Here is a 22,727-nt window from a genome sequence, read left to right as displayed (position 1 = left end):
GTGGATGGGAGGGCAGGAATGTCCCCAGGAGTTCAAATTTCCTTATCCAGTTGAAAGTGGTAAAGAACTCTGGTCTCCAACATCCCAAATTTCTCATTGTCACCATGTGCCTAGGTGAAAGGGGTCAGAGCATGGGCAGGTAAAAATTTGTGGCCAAAAGTACCCAAAATTTTCTTTTGCAACTGTCCATTCAAATTCACATGCTGATGAAACGGAACCCCTGCCTGCACCTCGCAACAATTCCAAGGTTACCTTTGCGGGCTGTTTCAAAAGCTACAACAAGGCTACGGCCCACATGGATACTAAATCTGTTATTAATGCCACATCCTGAAATGGTCATCATTCAAATGCAAAGGAGAAACATTTCACAACTAGCCAGGCCCAAATTTTTTGAAAGGCCCCGGCCTGGGGCGGCAGAATTTTAGGGGGGAGGCATGCCACCAAGCCACACCCGTATTGGTTAGGAAACACTGGAGATTCACAGGAGATACAATCGTTTTTAAAATTTCCTGTGCACCAATCCCCAGAACCCAATGCCAAAAAGTAGATGGGGCGATGAACGGCAGCGGGCCTAGGGGTGCCTGCTATGTAAATCTGGCCCTGCAACTAGTGAGTATTTACTAAAGTGAATGCATCTGTAATGGTGCATTGAATGCAAGTGGTGGTGCCCTATGTTGCTTGGGAAACTTTGCCCATTATCCTATGTTCATAAATGAGCCCAAGTTTTATTATTTAAACAAGGGCGAAACTACCGGAGGTGCACCCCCTTGGGGCCCTCCAGAAGCTGGCGCTGATTCCAGGCGCACAGATTAAGTCTGCATCCGTGCCCACCCCTCCTTGGTTCCTTTACTGTATTTGAAGTAATGTAGGTCTTCTCTGATCATCTCAATTTTTTCCTTTATGAAATTTACGGAATTCCAGTGTAATCCTGACATCTCCCAGCATTCTGTACATCAGCTTCTTGTAATACGTGATAGATATTTTTGTGGTGTCGAAAGGAAACACTCGAGCACTGAAAGTGTTGCTGAGAATGTGTGATGCACTGACTCTGTAATTGAAAGTTTATAGTGGGAATGACCCTGACACCGATGTTTCACAGCCCCAGGCATTGTCAGTCAGCCACTGAATTGAGTGCGGCACCTCTGTGTCTGCCATGAAATTCATTGTAATACGTCAGCTGTCTCCCCATGGGATTACAGATCTCTGAACAGTCACCAGTGAGAATCTTTCTTAAAAGGAGAGTTGTGTAACATTTCATAACATTGGCACGGCTGCCCATCACTTAAAAACATTTGCTTCTGCTCTTCACCACTGGTTCTGCCATAGGCACAGCATTAAGCTGCCATACGCAAGCCAATGGAAGTTGAGTAGGTTGACCTATATCTGGCTGAAAATCACCCAGGTATCTATCCTGCCAAGATAGAAAATTCCATCAGACAAGGGCCACATTGGCATATTGATGTGGTCCACTCCCAGTGGATCACCTTAGGCCTGCAATGTGATAAAAACATTGCCACAGAGACCATATGATTGGCTCAGCCTTGGTTGGGGGGACCAAGTCACAAACAAGCAGAACATTCTGTTTATATCTAGTTTCCCCCATAAATCTATTCCGTATTGTGACCACAGTTGATCAAAGGTGACTAATATAGGCCAAGATCACTTATGATGGAGCTGAAGCTGCGTTTATGATGGAGCTGAGTTTTGATTTATGGTCATCAAGATGAATCGTTGCCCTACTATCAGCTTTCGTTGGCAATTCCTGACGGCCAAAGGATGAAAAGGACTGAAAAACCACCACTTGCAATGTAATGCTTCTCCCTTTCTGGAAAAGTTGGCAGTAAAGGTTTAGGGTGTTTCTCCACCATCTGAGATATACCAGCAGTGAAAATGCCCCATTAGAACTTTGTTTCCTTTGTCAGAGGTAAATTAATGTAACCAAGGATGAAAGATTGTTAAAAACTCTGACTGATATAAACCTGCCCAAACTAGCTCAGAAGTGCAAAAAAAAAGAGCCAGCTTAAGTCTTGGAAGTCAAGCATCTTGAACACCTGCACGTAGAGTCATTGTATGGGTAAGCCACAGATAATCAGATATTCGTTTTGGATCTTGAGTTGGATTATAGTATGTATTGTTGGCCGCAGGATGGTTTGGGATTGGCAAGACCTTCCATGAATCATCACATGTATCACACTTACTACTGGAAATGTTCATTAGTTAATGTTAGAGTCCATGAAGTTCCACCACACACCATGACAACACCCTTGTAGAGGAATCTGTTTTGCCTGCACCACCTAATAATATAATCCTGGTACTTCAACTCTCTGTATAACCCTTCCTAACCCAGGAGTCTCCTGAAGGCGGGTGCTATGGCAGTCTCTTGCAAAGCCACATTCAATCCTTGACGTCCAGCTCAACAGTCCTGGTCTCAGCACAACATAAAGCACTTCTGATGATGACAAAGTTAGGCTTGGGATGCACGCTAACTTGATTAGCCTTTTCTCCTGAATCCTTTCATTAGCTGTTCATCTCTAGACTTTCTCTGTTTTAGACTCTTGAACACTGAAACCCAAAATAGCGCTCTATATTTTAGATGGGACCTTGTAAAAGGGAAGAATTGCCGTATCTGATGAGAGATGTCGTATTATGCAGCAAATTGTAAAGTATCTGTGAGTAATTATGTAAATTAATTTAATTGTATGCTACATGTGCACACTATTCCATGCTAATTAAGCACAAATTAATATCTCATCACATCCCTAACTAATCCCAGGCAGGGTGCGGCCACATTCCTTTGCTGTGCAGCAAGATCTGTATGACTTGGAGTACAGAATTAAAGTTCTACTGAAAGAAGCCAAGGAAAATGGTAAAATAAGGTTTATCAGGGTTGTGAGCTAAGGAAGCCTAGCCAGAATGTCAGTTAGGGGGAGATTTGGGGTGAATGCTTATTTGTGCCCCGGGTTCCCCTGGAACTATAGCAGGGTGACTGTTACCCCAATATTTCTATATATCTGTAACCTTGTTATGAGCTAAGGGGGGCCAGCCTGAAGGTCAGTTAGGGGGAGATTTGGGGTGAGTGGTTATTTGTGCCCTGGGTACCCCTGGAACTATAGCAGGGTGACACCCTAATGTTTCTATATATCTGTAACCTTGTTATGAGCTAAGGGGGTCCAGTCTGAAGGTCAGTTAGGGGGAGATTTGGGGTGAGTGCTTATTTGTACCCTGGGTACCTCTGGAACTATAGCAGGGTGACACCCCAATGTTTCTATATATCTGTAACCTTGTTATGAGCTAAGGGGGCCCAGCCTGAAGGCCAGTTAGGTTGAGATTTGGGGTGAGTGCTTATTTTTGTACCCTGGGTACCCCTGGAACTATAGCAGGGTGACTGTTACCCCAATGTTTCTATATATCTGTAACCTTGTTATGAGCTAAGGGGGCCCAGTCTGAAGGTCAGTTAGGGGGAGATTTGGGGTGAGTGCTTATTTGTACCCTGGGTACGCCTGGAACTATAGTAGGATGACTGTTACCCCAATGTTTCTATATATCTGTAACCTTGTTATGAGCTAAGGGGTCCATTCTGAAGGCAGGGTGACACCACATAATTGTAGGAATGCCACAGTTTGTACAATAAAATGAAACTCCAGGTGGCACAAGAGCACAAAGCTGATGTCCTACCAGTGACCCTGAGAAGATGCTGGTGCCTGGGGGCAAAGTTGCAGAGAGAGGTGCAGGTCGGCAGTTACTACAGACCAGAGAGCAGTCATGCACAGCTGGATTAAAGGCCGGTTGAAACAGAGATCTTAGGGCTTGATACAATTAGTGGTGGAAATGTGAAAAGGGGCTTTTTCCTTCCTTCCCGCATTTTGCTTTGAACCTGCAAGTGAATGTAAGTACTCACTCCTCCCCTTTTATAGTCCTTGTAGGAAATGTATTTACCTATTGTTTTCCTATGGGGAGTGAGCTGCTCTGAATTGCAAATGCCTTGCAACCAGGAGACCGGGTCCATTTTAATTCAAGGAGTTGTGGGTTGACCTCCACTCCCTGGGAAAAAATGGAGACAGGTTTCCAGGTAATGCTCCAAAAGGAACCCAGGAGTACCAACTTCCTATGGGATTTAATGAAGTTTATTGCCCCTTATGTTTCCAAGCTCCAAGCTGCCATAGGATGGAGGGAGCTGCTATCAGAGTTCTGAAGGAGATGTTTATGGGGATAGAGGAGGTAGGCCTCACCTTGTTTGTGGGCACACTGGGTATATGGCTTTTGGAAGGAAAAAAGGAGAGACAGCCCTCTGAAGGCACACAGGAGAGGGAAAGGAGACAGTAGCCACACGTGACATCACTTAGGCAGAAGGAGCAGGAGAGAGAGATGTATGTGGGTGCACAGAAGAGCAGGGCCATCCTAAGTGGTTGAGGGGCCTGGGGCAAACTGTCCAGTGCAGGTGGGTAAGTTGATGGAGGAGTCAATAAGCAGTGATTTAATGCTAACCCTCCCACTGTCCTTTTCAAGAATTAGATGCAGGACACCTGACCCAATTTGTTACCTCCCCCCAGAGACGACTTTGCAGAAAAGACAGCTTAAAGGGGAATGGCACAAGTGAATGTGGTGTTTTGCCATCTGCACCAGTTGCAGCTTGCTGAGCATAAAGCAAAACATTAGAAATTGCCCCTCCTCCTGGGTACATGGAAGAGACAGCCCTATATGGGTACACGGGAGAGACAGCACTATGGGGGTACACAGGAGATACAGCACTATAGGGGTACACAGAAGAGGCGGCACTATAGGGGTACACAGGAGAGACAGCACAATTGGGGTACACAGGAGAGAATGCACTGTGGGGGTACACAGGAGAGACAGCACTATGGGGGTACACAGAAGAGACGGCACTATGGGGGTACACAAGAGAAACAGCACAATAGGAGTACACAGGAGAGATGGCACTATGGGGGTACACAGGAGAGACGGCTCTATAGGGGTACACAGGAGAGACAGATTTATGGAGGTACTGGTAAATCAAAATCCCTATGAAAAGGCAAGGAAAGTCAAAGACAACTCCTCAGAGAGGAGGAGGGCAGCTCCCTGCAGGTAGGGAGGACAGGTAGTAACATGAGATGCCTTTAGGTTGTCTCCTCCCAGAAATGATAAACACACAAACAGTGATGAGACTTCAGGGAGCTCAGTCTGTCTGGCAGGACACATTGCTGTCTGTCTCGTGCTCTGAGCTCAGGGTCCCTCCACTCTCAACCTATTCCAGCACGTCTTCATGTGAGGATCTTATTATTTCCTGGGGAAAATGTTTTCCTGGCCCTAAGGGGTCGCTGACTCCCGACAATGTTGGTGGAGATGCTGTGGTTGTTGCTGCTGGACATTGTCCTGTACGTGAGATCAGAGGTCGCGCATCCAGGTAAGAAGGGTATGAGGGCACTGGTATGGTGGGTTCAGGACTCTGCAAATAGGGGACACGGTTTAGTTTTAATTACAACACACAATATTGGATTGTGCCGCCTAATGAAATAAAAATAACAACATGATCAATAGCCTCTGATTAGCTGCTCTGAACTACAACTCCCAGCACCCCCTAGTAGTGGTTTGAGCAGAAATCCAAAACAGTACCCATCACGTAAAGCTTTTTACAGCGGCCCATTCAGCTAATCGAGGGTTAAACTTGCCCAGCAGTTTCGGTGTAACCACATACATACATGCCCACTCCCCTCATTCCTGCCCCAGGGTCTCCTGTTCTCTCTCACTGGGCGGCTGCGTGTTGGGGCGGGTGGGCCTCATTCCCAGGGATCTCCTTTGAAGTGGGATTCTTGCTGGGATGATGTGGGTCTCTTTATTCCAGGGGGTGGTGGGGAGCAGCTGTCTGTCCCTTTGAAGTGTTTTCCTTTGAAGTGAATGAGGGGAAGGAGTTGGGGCGTCTCAGGGTGCAGGAGGGAGTGCAAGCTGGGACCCTGCAGAGCAGCACCTGTAGGCAGTGGGGAAGGAGCTCCGCAGATTTATCACTTCTCAGGGTTCAATGGTCTGATACAGTCACACTTTATATCAGGGATATCCAACAGGCAACCATAGGCCGTCACAAACTGCTGGGAGTTTGAGCTCCATAAAGCTGGAGGGCTGCAGATTGGATTATGAACACACGGGATCTTAGAGTCTCCCAGAGCAGCACTTCTGTGTGCAAAGAAACCCCCAGTGGCAGCAACATTGGGTATCACAGTGGTGCAACATTCACCAGCCGTTTTTTGCTCTACTCGGGCAATAGCACATAACATGATTACGAGCATTTTTATGCCTGAGTTTTCTCTGTTGAGTAAAAAACAGCACGGTTATCACCGAGGCTAATCTGCACCCATATAGGTAAATTGGGCACAAGTTGAAGTGCTCTTTTGCAGAGGCCGGGAATTGTGAGTGATAAATATTTAGGGCTATGCACATAACAGTTCTTATATACAGGAGACTTTATGTTTCTTATCTTGGCTATGTACCAAAAATTCCTCAAATCTCCCCCTAACTGGCCTTCAGACTGGGCCCCCTTAGCTCATAACAAGGTTACAGATATATAGAAACATTGGGGTAACAATCACCCTGCTATAGTTCCAGGGGTACCCAGGGCACAAATAAGCACTCACCCCAAATCTCCCCCTAACTGACCTTCAGGCTGGGCCCCCTTAGCTCATAACAAGGTTACAGATATATAGAAACATTGGGGTGTCACCCTGCTATAGTTCCAGGGGTACCCAGGGTACAAATAAGCACTCACCCCAAATCTCCCCCTAACTGACCTTCAGGCTGGGCCCCCTTAGCTCATAACAAGGTTACAGATATATAGAAACATTGGGGTAACAGACACCCTGCTATAGTTCCAGGGGTACCCAGGGTACAAATAAGCACTCACCCCAAATCTCCCCCTAACTGACCTTCAGGCTGGGCCCCCTTAGCTCATAACAAGGTTACAGATATATAGAAACATTGGGGTAACAGTCACCCTGCTATAGTTCCAGGGGTACCCAGGGCACAAATAAACACTCACCCCAAATCTCCCCCTAACTGACCTTCAGGCTGGGCCCCCTTAGCTCATAACAAGGTTACAGATATATAGAAACATTGGGGTAACAGTCACCCTGCTATAGTTCCAGGGGTACCCAGGGTACAAATAAGCACTTACTCCAAATCTCAACATAACTGGCCTTTAGGCTGGGCCCCCTTAGCTCATAACAAGGTTACAGATATATAGAAACATCGGGGTTACAGTCACCTTGCTATAGTTCCAGGGATACCCTGGCCAAAATTTTACCATGACAGGCTTTAGAGTGGGCCATCCTATCCATTGCTTTGAAATCCCTCTAGTCAGGCAGTTTGGGAGTCTGTGCTTTAACCCATGTTATTGCAATGGTCACCCACAAGGCAGAAGATCTTCCTAAAGTTTCCCCTCCAAAGTGTATTTACAGTATCGTGGAATCTCCCCTCCCAAAACTAGTGCCCATGAAGAACAGGCATGGGAGAGGTAATGCAAATAAACACAAGCAATGCAGGTACAAGCCAAAGTACACACAACATTTCAGTACCATTCATCTCGTTATTATATGCAAGCTGGCACAGCAAAACAAAACTCACTTAGCTGTGTTCTTGGTAGTGGAAGGTTGCAACCATTTATATATCATCAATATATTGCACAGGGATCCCATACAGACCCACCTGAAAGGTACACCGTGTTTACCCAAAGACTTCTCTGTATGCTGCAGATGGCTCTCTCCCACTAAGCAGGTGTTGCCCTTAAGGGTACATCTTGTACTGACATCGTCAAAGGAACTATGCCATACGTTATTGTTAATTGGCAGCTGTTTCTAACCTGTCATTGAGTTAATGCACTTATCTGCCCTTTTGTTGTTTGAGGCAGGGCAAGGAAATTCCAGAACTCAATGACATGACGCTGTATGAAGAGCAAGGGAATGTCCCCAGGGTGTTAACGCATCTGGTTTTCTTCTCTACTAAGTTCTCTAAGCAGACGTTGCTGGGACCTACAGCAACAAGGGATCATCATTAGAACTCCAATCTGCACTTCTTTGAAGCCTCTGGGCTGCTGTCAGTCTTCTTTCAGGAAGACTAATCTTTTTTCTTCTTTCAACGAAGAGCTCCAGAAGCCTATAAAGTGATGGTCCACTTAGACATTGATAGCTGGGTGGCTTGCTTGGTCCACATCTACAATAATTATTTGAGGTAGTACCAAAAAGGCTCCAAAAGAGAACCAACCATTCTTGGAGTAGGGTTGAGTAGATATAGTTCTATGGTCAAACACCACCACCAGCATCTGGCTATTGTTCCTTTATAGCGATGAGCAAAAATTTTCACCAGGTTTCCCCATGAAAAACAATACCGTAGACTCCAATGGGTGAAAAAATTTTGTGGCCCATAGACTTCAATGCATTTAGCAAATTTGCTGCTGTTCTGCAAATTTCCAATGAAGCAAAACTGGTCAGATTTGTCCATCACTATTCATATATCACATTCAATTATATCTACTGCTTTTCCCCCTAAACTATTAGAGCTGTCCGAATGCTTCACGGTGAATGGGAGAGACTACCGAGGGACAGTGAGCCAGGCGGGACCCGAGGGAACACCTTGTCTGTACTGGAACCAGACCACACAGCACTTGTACAATGCTCAGTCTGATCCTGATGGGGAGCTAGGGCTGGGCAACCACAACTATTGCCGGTAAAGTGCGGAAGAACTTTGAAATCTTCTTTCCATGTTACATGTGCTAGATCAACGTCTTTACCTCTGCTCGCTCTCTGACCATAATGAAGGGGAGTAATATACTGTATATACATGAGCTTCCACTATGAATAAACTGTACCACACTCTGTAATCAGTGCTGCATACAGGACTGGGAGGTGGCATCACACAGGTGACCCTAGAAAACCCCTTGACTTGCACCAGTAGGCACACAAAACAGGGTAATTTGTAGCTAAAGGGAACTACCATGAAAATGTAAAAGAAGCTTTATCATACTGAAATAAGAAACCAGAACTATAATCAATAAAAAAAATATGTACTGTTTTTGAAATAATCAAGTTACTCTTCACTGTTCGCATCTGTTTCTCTTCACTTTCTCTCTGTGTAGGAATTCAAAATTAAGCACCTGCTTTGAGGCCACTTGTTGCAACATCCAAGGGGATGGTGAGCAACATGTTGCTCGCAAGCCGCTGGTTGGGTATCACTAGTCTAGAAGATGCATTAGCTCACTCAACTGTTCTTGCTTAAACAAAATAACTGCCTCTGACACAAATCCTGCATGCAGAGAGACACAATTTCTATAGTGAGCTCTAATACATCTTCTAGGCATAAGCAGTCCTAAAGTTACACAATTTTGAGCTTTTCCTATTTCAGTGTGATGAAGCTTAAATTAAATTTTCAATTTGGTGATAGCTCCCCTTTAACGCTTGTTTATTGCAGTTTGAGTACAGGGCACCCTTGAGCCTGTAAGTGATGCCCTCTATGGGTAGCTTGCACCTTCTAATGGCACAGGCACGATTGCCTCCTTCTGCATTTGTGCCACCACCATTGGTAAAAGGGCCTATTGGTGTTCATCAACGGTACACACACACCCTTTTTTTAGCACAAGCTTAATGAATAGCTAAATTATTGTTTTAATAATGAAATATTTATGGTGTTCGTTATTGGCACTAAACAACTTCCTGTCTAATTTCCTGGTTTTACAGAGTCTCTGTTTGAGGAGTAGGTAGTAAACTACCAGTACTCGGGTACCAGTTCATATTCACATTAGCCCCACTAGAACCCATGTCCTGGTTAAGGGAATCTAATCTCTCTGAATTTCTTACCCAGGTGCAAGTTGTGGTTCCCTGTTATTGTGGCTAGCTATAGCATAAGCAAAGTGATATAGAAAGGAAAGGGGAAGCTCTGTGACTTAAACATGTGAGGCCGATGGAGTGTGAGAGTGAACTAATTAAGTTGTGGCAAAGGGCCCTAGCAGAGGAAGCAGAATTATGAGTTAAAACAATTAACAAGATGGGTTTCAAGGTCTCTTGAGAGAAACCAGTTTTTTGGTAAAAGAAATTCACTTTCTACACTTATAATTTCCTGGTTTAGGTTGTCATTGGTGATTAGGGATTTACTCTAAATATTTGCTTGTCTCACCCTCTGACCAATACTTGGATCACATTGCCAGGCAGAACTAGCTGGAGAAAATTATACTCATGGCATGATACAGTTGTTTCCAGCTGCCCCCTTAAGGTTACAATAGGGTTGCCAGCAGCAAAAGCTGGACTAAGGGAGTGGGGCTGATGACGTTGGGGGTGGGCTGGTGACATTGAGAGTGGAACTGTGACATCAAAGTGGCGGACCAGTCCCGTTCATTTTACTGAAACATAGTGCAAGCTATTGGCACAAATCTTGTTTTTTACCCTCAGTATTTTTATATTATCTTTATTTTATATACTCCTGCATAGAAATCCTGATGCGGATGTCCAGCCTTGGTGCTACGTGTCAGAGAATGAAGAAGGCATTTACTGGAAGTACTGTGATATCCCATCATGCCACAGTAAGTGCCAATCCAAACTCATGCCCCTGTGATATCCCCCTCATGCCACATTAAGTAACAATCCAAAACTCATGCCCCAGTAAGTGCCAATCCAGACTCATGCCCCTGTGATATCAAATCATGCCACAGTAAGTGCCAATCCAGACTCATGCCCCTATGATATCCCATCATGCCACAGTAAGTGTTAACTCAAATTCATGTCCCAGTAAGTGCCAATCCAAACTCATGCCCCTGTGATATACCATCATGCCCAAGTAAGTGCCAATCCAGATTCATGCCCCTGTGATATACTATGATGCCCCAGTAAGTGCCAATTCAGACTCATGTCCCTGTGATATCCAGACTCATGTCCCTGTGATATACCATCATGCCCCAGTAAGTGTTAACCCAAACTCATGTCCCAATAAGTGCCAATCCAAACTCATGCCCCTGTGATATACCATCATGCCCCAGTAAGTGCCAATCCAGATTCATGCCCCTGTGATATCCCATCGTGCCCCAGTAAGTACCAATCCAGACTTGTGCCCCAGTAAGTGCCAATCTAGACTCATGTCCCTGTGATATCCCATCATACCACAGTAAGTACCAATCCAGACTCATGTCCCTGTGATATCCCATCGTGCCCCAGTAAATGCCAATTCAGACTCATGCCCCTGTGATATCCCATCGTGCCCCAGTAAGTACCAATCCAGACTTGTGCCCCAGTAAGTGCCAATCTAGACTCATGCCCCTGTGATATCCCATCATGCCACAGTAAGTGTAAATCCAAATTCCTGCTCCAGTAATTGCCAATATAGACTCATGCCACTGTGATATCCCATCATGCCACAGTAACAGTTAATCCAAACTCATGCACCTGTGATATCCCATCATGCCCCAGTAACAGTTAATCCAAACTCATGCACCTGTGATTTACCATCATGCCCCAGTAAGTGCCAATCCAGACTCATGCCCCTGTGATATCTCATCATACCCCAGTAAGTGCCAATCCAGACTCATGCCCCTGTGATATCCCATCATACCCCAGTAAGTGTCAATCCAGACTCATGCCCCTGTGATACCCCATCATGCCACAGTAAGTGCCAATACAGACTCATGCCCCTGTGATATCCCATCATGCCCCAGTAAGTGCCAATCCAGACTCATGTCCCTGCGATATCCCATCATGCCACAGTAAGTGCCAATACAGACTCATGCCCCTGTGATATCCCATCATGCCCCAGTAAGTGCCAATCCAGACTCATGCCCCTGTGATATCCCATCATGTCCCAGTAAGTGCCAATCCAGACTCATGTCCTTGTGATATCCCATCGTACCCCAGTAAGTGCCAATCCAGACTCATGCCCCTGTGATATCCCATCATGCCCCAGTAAGTGCCAATCCAGACTCATGCCCCTGTGATATCCCATCATGCCACAGTAAGTGTAAATCCAAATTCCTGCTCCAGCAATTGCCAATACAGACTCATGCCACTGTGATATCCCATCATGACCTAGTAATTGTTATGACATTGTGATTTCCCATCATGCCACAGTAAGTGTAAATCCAAATGCATGCCCCTGTCACATGGGAAAGTCAGTATGTTGGTTGATTTGAAATAGAGTTCCATGTTGTCTCTAAAGTATTAAAATATACAAATGTTGTACCATGCAGTACTGAAAGGTGAATGTCTAAAAACACCAGCTTTTGTCTCATACCTTCAGTGCCTGGATACCTTGGCTGCTTTCTAGATTTTGGCACCCCTCCTGCACTCAGTGGGGCGAGTGGAACGTCCTCCAAGCTTACTGTCCAGGCCTGCATCAGATACTGTCGTACTAAGGGCTACCAGGTATATAAGAAGCTTCCAAATATTTAAGTAATATTCCATGACCAATGGCCACTGATCATTATACAACCCATGCTACTAACTAAACTGTACTGTAGACTCATTCCACCATGAAAGTCACTTATCTGTTCAGGTTAATTTCACTTTGTACTGGCTGATACGACCCATGCTTGACTTTCCGTCAAACTGATTATCTTGTCAGTATGCAGGTGTGGAGGCGGGATATGCCTGTTTCTGTGGCGATCCATCAGACGTAGGCACCTTGCAGCCCACCAGCAGCTCCCAGTGTGACCAGTACTGCTTTGGAAAGCCCAATGAAATATGTGGAGGTGATGGGAAGATTAGTGTGTACAGTGGTAAGCATATAGAGTAATGACCAGAAACAATGTGTATGCATGTGGTGGGATGGGAAAACACATATCAGGGTATATGCAAGAATGCAATCTGTTACTTCTTTCTCTACAGCATGGGTTGGAGCTTGTCATGAGAACCTAACTTCTTGCTCTGGTGTCCTGTACTCTCCGGACTTCCCTGAGGAATATGGTCCTGGTGTCTCCTGTATATGGGATATACTCTCTCCGGGCAGTACTGCTGTTGAGCTACAGTTCCACATCTTCCAGATTCCAGACCCCAAGGACATTTTAGAGGTCAGGGATGGGGCAAGTGGTACTTTGCTCATGAAGATTCAAGGTGGACAGAAACCTCCTAGCAGTGTCACACTTCCAACTGGTCACCTCTGGTTTCACTTCCAGTCTGACCAAGAGTTTGGTGGCCCTGGTTATGCTATAACTTATAGAGGTAAGTACAAATTGCAAAATATATATAATATATAGAGCAAATGTAACAGAAATGTTATGCTTATGTTTTCTTGTGTGGAGATAGTTTATGGGTATGGTGTGGTGGTGACAGACCTGCATGGGCATGTATGGGTAAGACAAGGCATAGAAAAGAGGAATCAAGGTTCTGCTTAATTTAAGGTAAATTGTTTTTGATACAGGACTGCCAAATAAGTTGACCAACTCCACCCCTACTAAAGAAACATCTGACGAACTCTATTTGGTGTCCACCAACAGTACATTTGAACATTATAGTACAGAGCATGCAGCTTCCAGTAAAGGTGAGTGCCATATTATCACTGAGACCAAGGGAAGAATACTAAAGGTAACTGCAGGAAGGAAGAACCTTGACTTGTGAGACAGCAAGACAAATGGAAAAAAAACTTTTAGCACTTTGTATAGGAAGAGGATCTAAACTAGGAATAAGTTTTCTACAAAATATCGAGACACTTCCAACTTTCAGCCCCCTGCCCTTTTCTGTCTGTGTTTTGTGACACTAATGATGCTGGTCTTCATGTGTATTATTCAATGTTCCCAATAAGACAAGATTTTATTTCATGACCTTCATAAGCCCATTATATTTCCTAATGGGCAGACCAGTGGGCATCACATGCATAGTAAACAGAACAGGAATTTGCTATACGACCCTTAATAAATTTGCCCCAAAGTGTGAGTAAACTGCACCCTACTCCAAAATATATTGGTTGAACATAGGGGTGAGAAGAATGAGTAAAAGTGGTACAAAACAACAGAAGAGTGGGAATTGTAGCATAGTGATAGGAAGATAATCATGGAGACGTTTAGGGGGAAAAACAAGTGAAAACAATTCAGTTAAAGAGAAGATGGAGACAGAAATAATAAAATCGTCAGGAAAGAATTGGGATCAAGAAGAACATAATGGAGAGTGGTGTGAGAGGAAAGAAGGAAGATGAGGTTAGGAAAATAGGGTTGGAAAAAGTATTTATAAAGGATAAAGCTTCTGGAGATTGTTGTAGTCCTCTTAAGCTGCTCTAAAATGCTAGAATATTTAATTTATATATGGGTTGCCAAACAAGATCAATTTCAGTCCTTCATGCATGTGTTTGCCCAAATTAGGCAATGGGCAACATGTGCTTTTTATCATAGGAACAGTGTAAAGTGTAAATCTTTCAGTCAACTGTGCATGGGTCCAATATCACATATTACTTATAAATTAAAAGCATGCAGAGTGTCTCAGTGTAATAAATGTTTAAGTGAGACACGGTGCATGCTTTTAATTTATAAGTAACGTGCTTTCCCCCCGCAGTGAGTTGATAACATACTGGAGGAACTTGAGTCATATTTTCTGTATAGTTGTGCTCAGCGCCGCTCAGTCCTTCCTGCCTTCCATTCTGAACTGGGAGCTGCTGTACCTATTGAAGCAGGGGAACACTTGAGCTACTGCCACCTTCAGACCAGGTGGTACATCTAGGGTTCCCTTAGCACCCTGCGTCAATTTCAGCAGCGCAGATGCACCTAAAGGATCGAGGGCAGATGTTATTTGCAAGCCGAACATGATGAAAGGCAGACTTTTAAATGATTAAGACAGACTTCAAAAATATTTGGTGCATCTGCATCCGATTTGCATGTGCAATTGTGTATTTTTGTGAATGAGACACAACTGAGGTAGACACAGCACAGTTGCATCAAGCGTATCATTCAGTTCTATCCACAGTGTCGCTAGAATTCTGGGAAAAAATGCAACCTTAGTCCCAGCAATGGGTCAGTTATGTCCATGGATGACCAGATACTCCACTTGGCTTGTACTTGTAATTTACAAGTGGGAGTCAAGGTTGTAACCATGTCTTTCTCTTGACAGCCTTGCTCTTCCTGGCAGCTGCACTGGTGCTTCTAGCTGTCTGCATTGGAATTATAATATGGAGGTAAGAATATCCTAAAAGGGCACTTTTAACTGATTGTGATACTGAATGGATGGTGGTGAATACATTTCTTCACTGGGTATAAAGGCAAAAGAATAGTCGATGTGTCCAAACTGAAAATGTAATCGATGGGACAATGCACCTTGTTGAAAGGTTGTTGACAGGTGCATGATGCAACAGCAGATGAGAAAGTGAGAGAAGCAATGGCTCTTTATCACTTCCTAAGCTATGTGACTGGTCAGTTGTCAGCCTGAAGGAATAGAACAAGAAGACGTACACCCCTGATGTGTGTTTGGCCATCACACAATATCCATTTGGCCTCCACTGGTCAGAACCCTTTGAGGTCGGCAGTATATGGCCACCTAAGAATCAGCTTTTACCCCTCATAATATTATTCTATATTATTCTATCTCCTTTTTTTTTTTACTGTAGTAAAGAACTGAAGTGGTATAGGGTATTTTTCATTTGACTACTAGAAGGTGGCAGAAGGGGATGCCATTTGGGGATTATTCTTCATAACATAACACCCAAGAGCTAAAATAACCTGAAAAATATGTCCTTATAAAAAGGTGTTTAGTGATGCCACATGACTCACAGTCTTGACTATTAGATGTCAGTGATGGGTTCTGTGACCTTATAAAGGAACAATGCTGCAGGCTGAGTTATACAGGGAACTCTGAGTATCACTTGTGTGTTATAAGGGATAATGTACCCCCTACTGTAAATGATAAGGATATTAAAAGTCACTGAGGGGTTGTTCTGTGACCATATAAAGGCACAAGGCTGCAGGCTGAGTTATACAGGGAACTCTGAGTATCACTTGTGTGTTATAAGGGATAATGTACCCCCTACTGTAAATGATAAGGATATTAAAAGTCACTGAGGGGTTGTTCTGTGACCATATAAAGGCACAAGGCTGCAGGCTGAGTTATACAGGGAACTCTGAGTATCACTCATGTGTTATAAGGGATAATGTACCCCCGACTGTAAATGATAAGGATATTAAAAGTCACTGAGGGGTTGTTCTGTGACCATATAAAGGCACAAGGCTGCAGGCTGAGTTATACAGGGAACTCTGAGTATCACTCATGTATTATAAGGGATAATGTACCCCCTACTGTAAATGATAAGGATATTAAAAGTCACTGAGGGGTTGTTCTGTGACCATATAAAGGCACAAGGCTGCAGGCTGAGTTATACAGGGAACTCAGAGTATCACTCATGTATTATAAGGGATAATGTACCCCCTACTGTAAATGATAAGGATATTAGAAGTCACTGACGGGTTGTTCTGTGACCATATAAAGGCACAAGGCTGCAGGCTGAGTTATACAGGGAACTCTGAGTATCACTTGTGTATTATAAGGGATAATGTACCCCCTACTGTAAATGATAAGGATATTAGAAGTCAGTGAGAGGTTCTGTGACCATATAAAAGCAAAGGCTGCAGGCTGAGTTATACAGGGAACTCTGAGTATCACTCATGTATTATAAGGGATAATGTACCCCCTACTGTAAATGATAAGGATATTAGAAGTCACTGAGGGGTTGTTCTGTGACCATATAAAGGCACAAGGCTACAGGCTGAGTTATACAGGGAACTCTGAGTATCACTCATGTATTATAAGGGATAATGTACACCCTACTGTAAATGATAAGGATATTAGAAGTCACTGAGGGGTTGTTCTGTGACCATATAAAGGCACAAGGCTACAGGCTGAGTTATACAGGGAACTCTGAGTATCACTTGTATATTATAATGGATAATATACCCCTACTGTAAATTATAAGGATTATAAGGATGTTAGAAGTTACCAAGGAGTTCTGTTACCATAAAAATTCATAAGGCTGAAGGTGCTTTTATTTTACAAACAGAGAGCATTCTTTCCAAATCATCTACTGTACATGCTATGTTCCTGCCTGCCTCTCATGGTGTTTTTCTAATACTGACTTTTGTTTACTGCGGCCCTTAGGTACCCATCTTGGTGTTCCAAAAACCCTTGTGCTATGGTGCAGCCTACAACCTGTTCCATGCTGTACAGACACAAGAAAGAAAGAATGGGTGACCTCACCTGCGTCAATCAGTCATCCATGAAATCACTGTTATAAAGGTGAATTTAGAGTAAACTCAATAAGCTTTGTGATGGCTCTGTGCCATTAATACAAGCACTATGTGGTGCCATTACATGGTCATTCTCTGCACCTTTCCCACAAGAAGTCTGCAAGGCCCGCATGACGATAAGATGGGTAAATACACTGCAAGATAAAGACCCTGTACGAACCAAAGACACCGCAGATTAAGGACACTGCAAACCACGCATCTAGCAGTAGTAGGGATGAGCAGTAGCAGGGAATGAAATGCTCAGCAAACATGGATTACTATGATGATGGAACCAGGCAGAGCGCAAAGCATCAGCCTAAGAGTACAGGGACACAGTATGGACTCAAGCTCTGCAATGCAGAGGCAAAATATAGATCAATGCACTTCAGGTCTGTACAAGAAGGAGGAACATTCTCTAGAGTACAGTATTAATAAATGCTCTTAGAACAAAACACTTCAAGTATGTAGATGGCGCAGACCAAAAGTTGAAAAAATGGAAGTTGAAGCCAGGGTAAAACTTTGTGGCCTACAAACTATTTATTTTATTGCAAATACCTACATGATAAACAGATGAGGGCAACAATGTTGCAGGTATCTTATAAAAAAACCTCCCCAAGTACGAGACCTTGGAACAGAAAGCAAAGGAGCAATGGTCTAAAAGCTAGAAACATTGTTAGAACAGAGCTTAAAGAAGCTTTTGAGATGCCACCAAAAAGCAAACATGGCACAAAAATAAAATACCTGGAACACATGGCTTGTCTTCCTTTACTGTGGCAAATAGTGAACCTGTATAGTTACAGAACGGAACGATCATGGACAACCAAATTGATTGCCAGCTCTTTGCCTGTGTTGCAAAAAAAACAATGCTGGAAATTGTGCTCTATTAAAATAAACATTTTGTAAAAACTTGGCCCCATAAACATATATCAAATAATAAACAACTGCGCCCCCTTGGCAAACTGACTACTTTGAGCTGAAAATAAATTTTATTAGAAATCAGGATTTTGCCAGAAAAGTCTTGTGATGTTGTGATGTCAACTGACATTTCTCTGGTCAGTTCTAAGCAAAGAACCATCACACATAGGTTCTATTTCTGAAAAAAAAATATTTTGTCCACCTAACAAAAATGAACAAAATGTTATTATTTTAACAGCGTAAAAACAGAAAATATCTTGAAAACTAGAAAAAAATTTATTGAAACAGCAAACGTGCAATAGAATGGTTTTACATTTTGATGCTTTATATTTCTTTTAATGTGGCAGAGCATATTCTCTCTTCAATAATGAAGCTGCACGCCCACCTTGGCTTGGTGCACAAAAAAAGTAGGCAGTTTGGGATGCTTTAGAGGCCAAACAATCTGAAACACCCCTGCTTTGTGTTATACCAGAGACCTTACTGGAGAAATCTCCTGAATATTACATTAATTCAAATGCTACTGGCACTGTAGAAGGCTCAGCTCTGGAGTGCAGGATACTTGGAAATAAACTAAATAAAAAATTAAGCAAAACACTGCTGGTCTCCCTCAGGGCCAGACAGGGAAATGTAGTACAATGGCTCTGGGGCTAGGCACCATCACCAATAGGAAAGAGGAAGGCCCAATACCTACTACTGTGGGTAATTTGCCAATCTGATCCCACCTGACCCATGAATCATTAACTGCATGGATAAAGGGAAAGTTCAGGTTTTACATAGTGAAGTACCTTCACAATAGCTGTTTAATTCCACATTGTGTACATTCTCCGGCGACATACCCTTCCTGAGACTAAAGCAGCTGCCCCCCTTGTAGAAGACACACAGAATCTGTCCCTGGTGTTGTCACATGCTTGTAACAATGCCAATATCTTCTCAGGGCTGTGCCAATGGTGACCACATACAGCTCCAGTAAACAGGCACTTTTAGCTGATGTTCCATCACCTGACCAATGGGATCTAGTTTCAACTTCCTGATGATTTGGGTGGTGAGCAGGGGCCAGGGTATCTGTCTAGGCTGCAAAAAGCCTGTGTAGATTGGAGTTTGGGTTTTTTTCTAGGTCATCAGTTGATTCCAAACTTCCAAATTGCTGTACAAGCTGACACAAGGGACATTATACTAATCTTCTAGAAGACAAAATATTAACAAGCGCAATTGGCAACTCAGCTTCAGATTGAGGGATGTGATCCAATTCTCATATTAGTGATGGGCAACCAGCAACCTGGTGGACCTTACAGGAAACTGTACTATATCCTTCCTTGTGTGTGGCTACCCCCATCCTACTGTGCCTCTGGGGGAGAACATGGACAAGGACTGGAGATAATCCAGGTGTTCCAATAAAGGTGTCATTTTTAGTTGGATAATTCTTCGCCCATATTTATATCAAGGAGCATATATTATTTATCATGAGGTGATGCTATAGGACAATGTCTTCCTCATTAATTCAAACCAGTCAATGTGTTAACAGTCTTTAGTTCTGAATACCCATGCAGTGAAACTCAAGCCCAGATTGGTGGGCAGGCCACAAAGTCACAGGCTTAAGGTGGCGATATCGCCAAATAAGCGGATCTCTACCCGATATGCCCACCTTGTGGGGAAGCCCGTCAGAAGGCCCCATACACTCGGCCTGTTGGCAGCTTTTATAGGCCCGTGTATGGCCACCTTAAGGACGGAAAAAACTTGGAGGCGGCATACCACCCGCTGGATGTTTCTCCTCCTGTGACTAGGGTTGCCACCTTTACTTAAAAATATTACCGGCCAGTGGGGGGCGGGCACCAAAAGGGGGCGGTCTGTGATGCAAAAAGGGGGCGGAGCTATGTGGTGTGCCGCAAAAGGGGCAGAGCAACATTGCAGAGATGTCCACAGAGCTGGAAAAAAGGTAAGTTCTGTGCGAATTGGGGGCAGGCCAGGGTTTTTTTTTAAAGGGTGTTACAAATTACCGGCAACTGCCGGTAAATTTGTAATACCGGCCCCGGCCTTGGCAGGTGTTTTACCGGCTAGGCCGGTAAAATACCGGCCTGGTGGCAACTCTACCTGTGACTGCTCAGGAAAATTTGACAGTTGTTTGAATTTCCTGCCCTTCCAGTTCCCAGTGGAGGTGATCATCTATCTAGAAGGAAGAGCAGCGAGGGAGGCAGGGGTGAGAGGGGGGGACTGAGATGGAGTGTAAGAAAGTAGTTGGGGGGAGATGGTGTAGCTAGCAGGGGAGTTCTGGTCTGGAGCGGATTTTATATACCCTGATGTTAAAGGGTACGTTGGGGGTAACAGTAGTGTTTTTTACTATAAATTGGCTCTACCAGAGCTAGGTCACTTACACCGAGGAGCTCCTGATATCAACGACCATGTTGTCAAGCGTGCATGCACATAATGAGTCTGATGTCACTCGCATGCAGGGGCTATTCTGGCACCTCCGTCACCTGCAGACGCTTGCCGTTGCTGCGCCCCTCCCCCATGCAGTCACCTTTTTGCGCCGGAAGGGGTTGAGGGGGGTACACGAAGGTGGAAGAGGAGTCCAAGGGGACCATCATTGTGCTCTCTGCGCTAGAATCGACAAATTTCCCCACCCCTGGTAACCAGTAGTCTGAGGCAAGTTTCTCACTTGCCTCATTGGCGCAGCACATCTGTGCACAAGTTGCATCATGGCAGTTTGAACTGGGAACTCCCTCCCGGTGCAGGTGTCATACTGCAGGCAGGGGGCAATTAAAGCAACAAATACTGTGAATGTAGAATAGATGAGGGGCCTATTCTGAGCACTTTTGTCATTTACATTCATTATTTATTTTTCTTTAATTCCAAGATATTAAGGAATACATGTGCTGTTAATATGAATGAATTTTGTTCCAACAGCGCCACCTGCTGGTCAGTTTCCCACCAGTCTGACCACCAAGTAGTCAAGGAAGTTGTCAGGAGAAAGAAAGAGGCTGCTCTAATGTTCTTCTACTTAGGCAAAAAAAAATAAAAACCTTTCTGAAACTAAGAAGAACATTAGAGCAGCCTCTTCCTTGACTACTTGGTGGTCAGGAACTGACCAGCAGGTGGCGCTGTTGGAACAAAATTCATTCATATTAACACAGAGGTCCCCAACCTTTTTTACCCGTGAGCCACATTCAAATGTAAAAAGTGTTGGGAAGCAACACAAGCATGAAAAAGTCCCTTGGGGTGCCAAGTAAGGACTGTGATTGGCAATTTGGTAGCCCCTATTAGGGATCCACCATTCTGGATTCAGTCGAACCTCTGAATCCTTCACGAAAGATTCTGCCGAATACCGAACCGAAACCTAATTTGCATATGGCGAGAAAATTTTCTACTTCCTTGTTTCGTGACAAAAAGTCACACGATTTCCATCCCTGTCCCTAATTTGCATATGCAAATTCGGATTCAGTTCGGCCGGGCAGAAGGATTCGGCCGAATCCAAATCCTGCTGAAATAGGCCGAATCCTGGCCAAATCCCGAACCAAATCCTGGATTCGGTGCATCCCTAGCCCTTATACAAGAGGCTCTGCTTGGCACTATACTTTATGCAATTAAAACTTGCTTCCAAGCCTGGAATTCCAAAATAAGCACCTCATTTGAGGACACTGAGCATAACATCCAAGGGGTTGGAGAGCAAGATTAGGGGAGATTAGTCCCCCGGCGACAAATCTCCTCTTCTTCGGGGTGACTAATCTCCCCAAACTGCCTTCCTGCCGGCTAGATTGAAAATCGCCGGCGGGATTGGAACTCGGAGTGCTTCATTTTCCGAAGTCGCCCGAAATTGCCTCGTGAGGAAACTTCGGAAAATGAAGCGCTTCGAGTGCCATCCTGCCGGCGATTTCGACTCTAGCCGACGGGAAGGCAGTTCGGGGAGTTTAGTCGCCCCGAAGAAGAGGAGATTTGTCGCCGGGCAACTAATCTCCCCGTCTCTGCCTGTTTGTCTCTGCCCTTAATATCTTGGAATCAAAAATAAATAGACAATGAATGTAAATGACAAAAGTGCTTAGAATAGCCCCCTCATCAATTCTACATTTGCTTATTTTAAAGGTTTACTTATCCTTTCATTTTGGAAACTGTATCATCTACTTGTATCCTGGCCATTTGCCCACGTATAGAACTTTTACACTTACCGCCCAATTTATCCAGCAAAAGCCCAAAAAAAATTGCCTTTGTGAAGTAAATAGAATAAAATAAATTAAAGGATTTCAAAGGGTAAGTTATATTTGGTGCCACGTTTCCCCCGAGATGCAAAGAATTACAATAATAAAGGAGAATAGTGATTCCCTCTAGAGGAGGGCCCTTACCAGCAGCCCGTCTTGTGAGGGAGACAATCAGTTACTGAACGTCGAGTCTCAGCGCCTCAGGAAGGTTAGTAACGCTTGGGACAAGCTCATTGGATAAACTCACCAGCCGGCGGCTTCCTATTGGCTCGCCGCGGGCAAGATGCTCCTTATCATGTCTGACAGCTATAACCCTAGAGGAGTGGGCGTGTCCAATTCAAAGCGTTCACTCCCACTATGGCCCCGCCCCCTCTCCGTTATAAGAAGCCTGTAGGGGGTTGGGCCGTGGTTGT

At 44.3% G+C, this 22,727-nt stretch overlaps 1 protein-coding gene across 2 annotated transcripts; it reads left to right on the top strand.

The window, feature by feature from the left end:
• Positions 1-4,037: 4,037 nt before the first annotated feature.
• kremen2.S (kringle containing transmembrane protein 2 S homeolog) lies at positions 4,038-18,211 on the top strand. Of its 2 annotated transcripts, NM_001088883.1 has the most exon segments (9): positions 5,189-5,401; positions 8,538-8,706; positions 10,461-10,552; positions 12,256-12,380; positions 12,580-12,733; positions 12,843-13,175; positions 13,375-13,494; positions 15,051-15,114; positions 17,085-18,118. In NM_001088883.1, coding segments are annotated over 9 exon segments (1,266 nt in total). In that variant the 5' UTR covers positions 5,189-5,328; the 3' UTR covers positions 17,221-18,118.
• Positions 18,212-22,727: the final 4,516 nt, after the last annotated feature.

This window comes from Xenopus laevis, chromosome 9_10S (assembly GCF_017654675.1).
Source record: "Xenopus laevis strain J_2021 chromosome 9_10S, Xenopus_laevis_v10.1, whole genome shotgun sequence".
In the NCBI taxonomy this organism is placed as follows: Eukaryota; Metazoa; Chordata; class Amphibia; order Anura; family Pipidae; genus Xenopus; species Xenopus laevis.
Note: the sequence above shows the minus strand (reverse complement) of the source record. Positions and strands in the feature narration are given on the sequence as shown.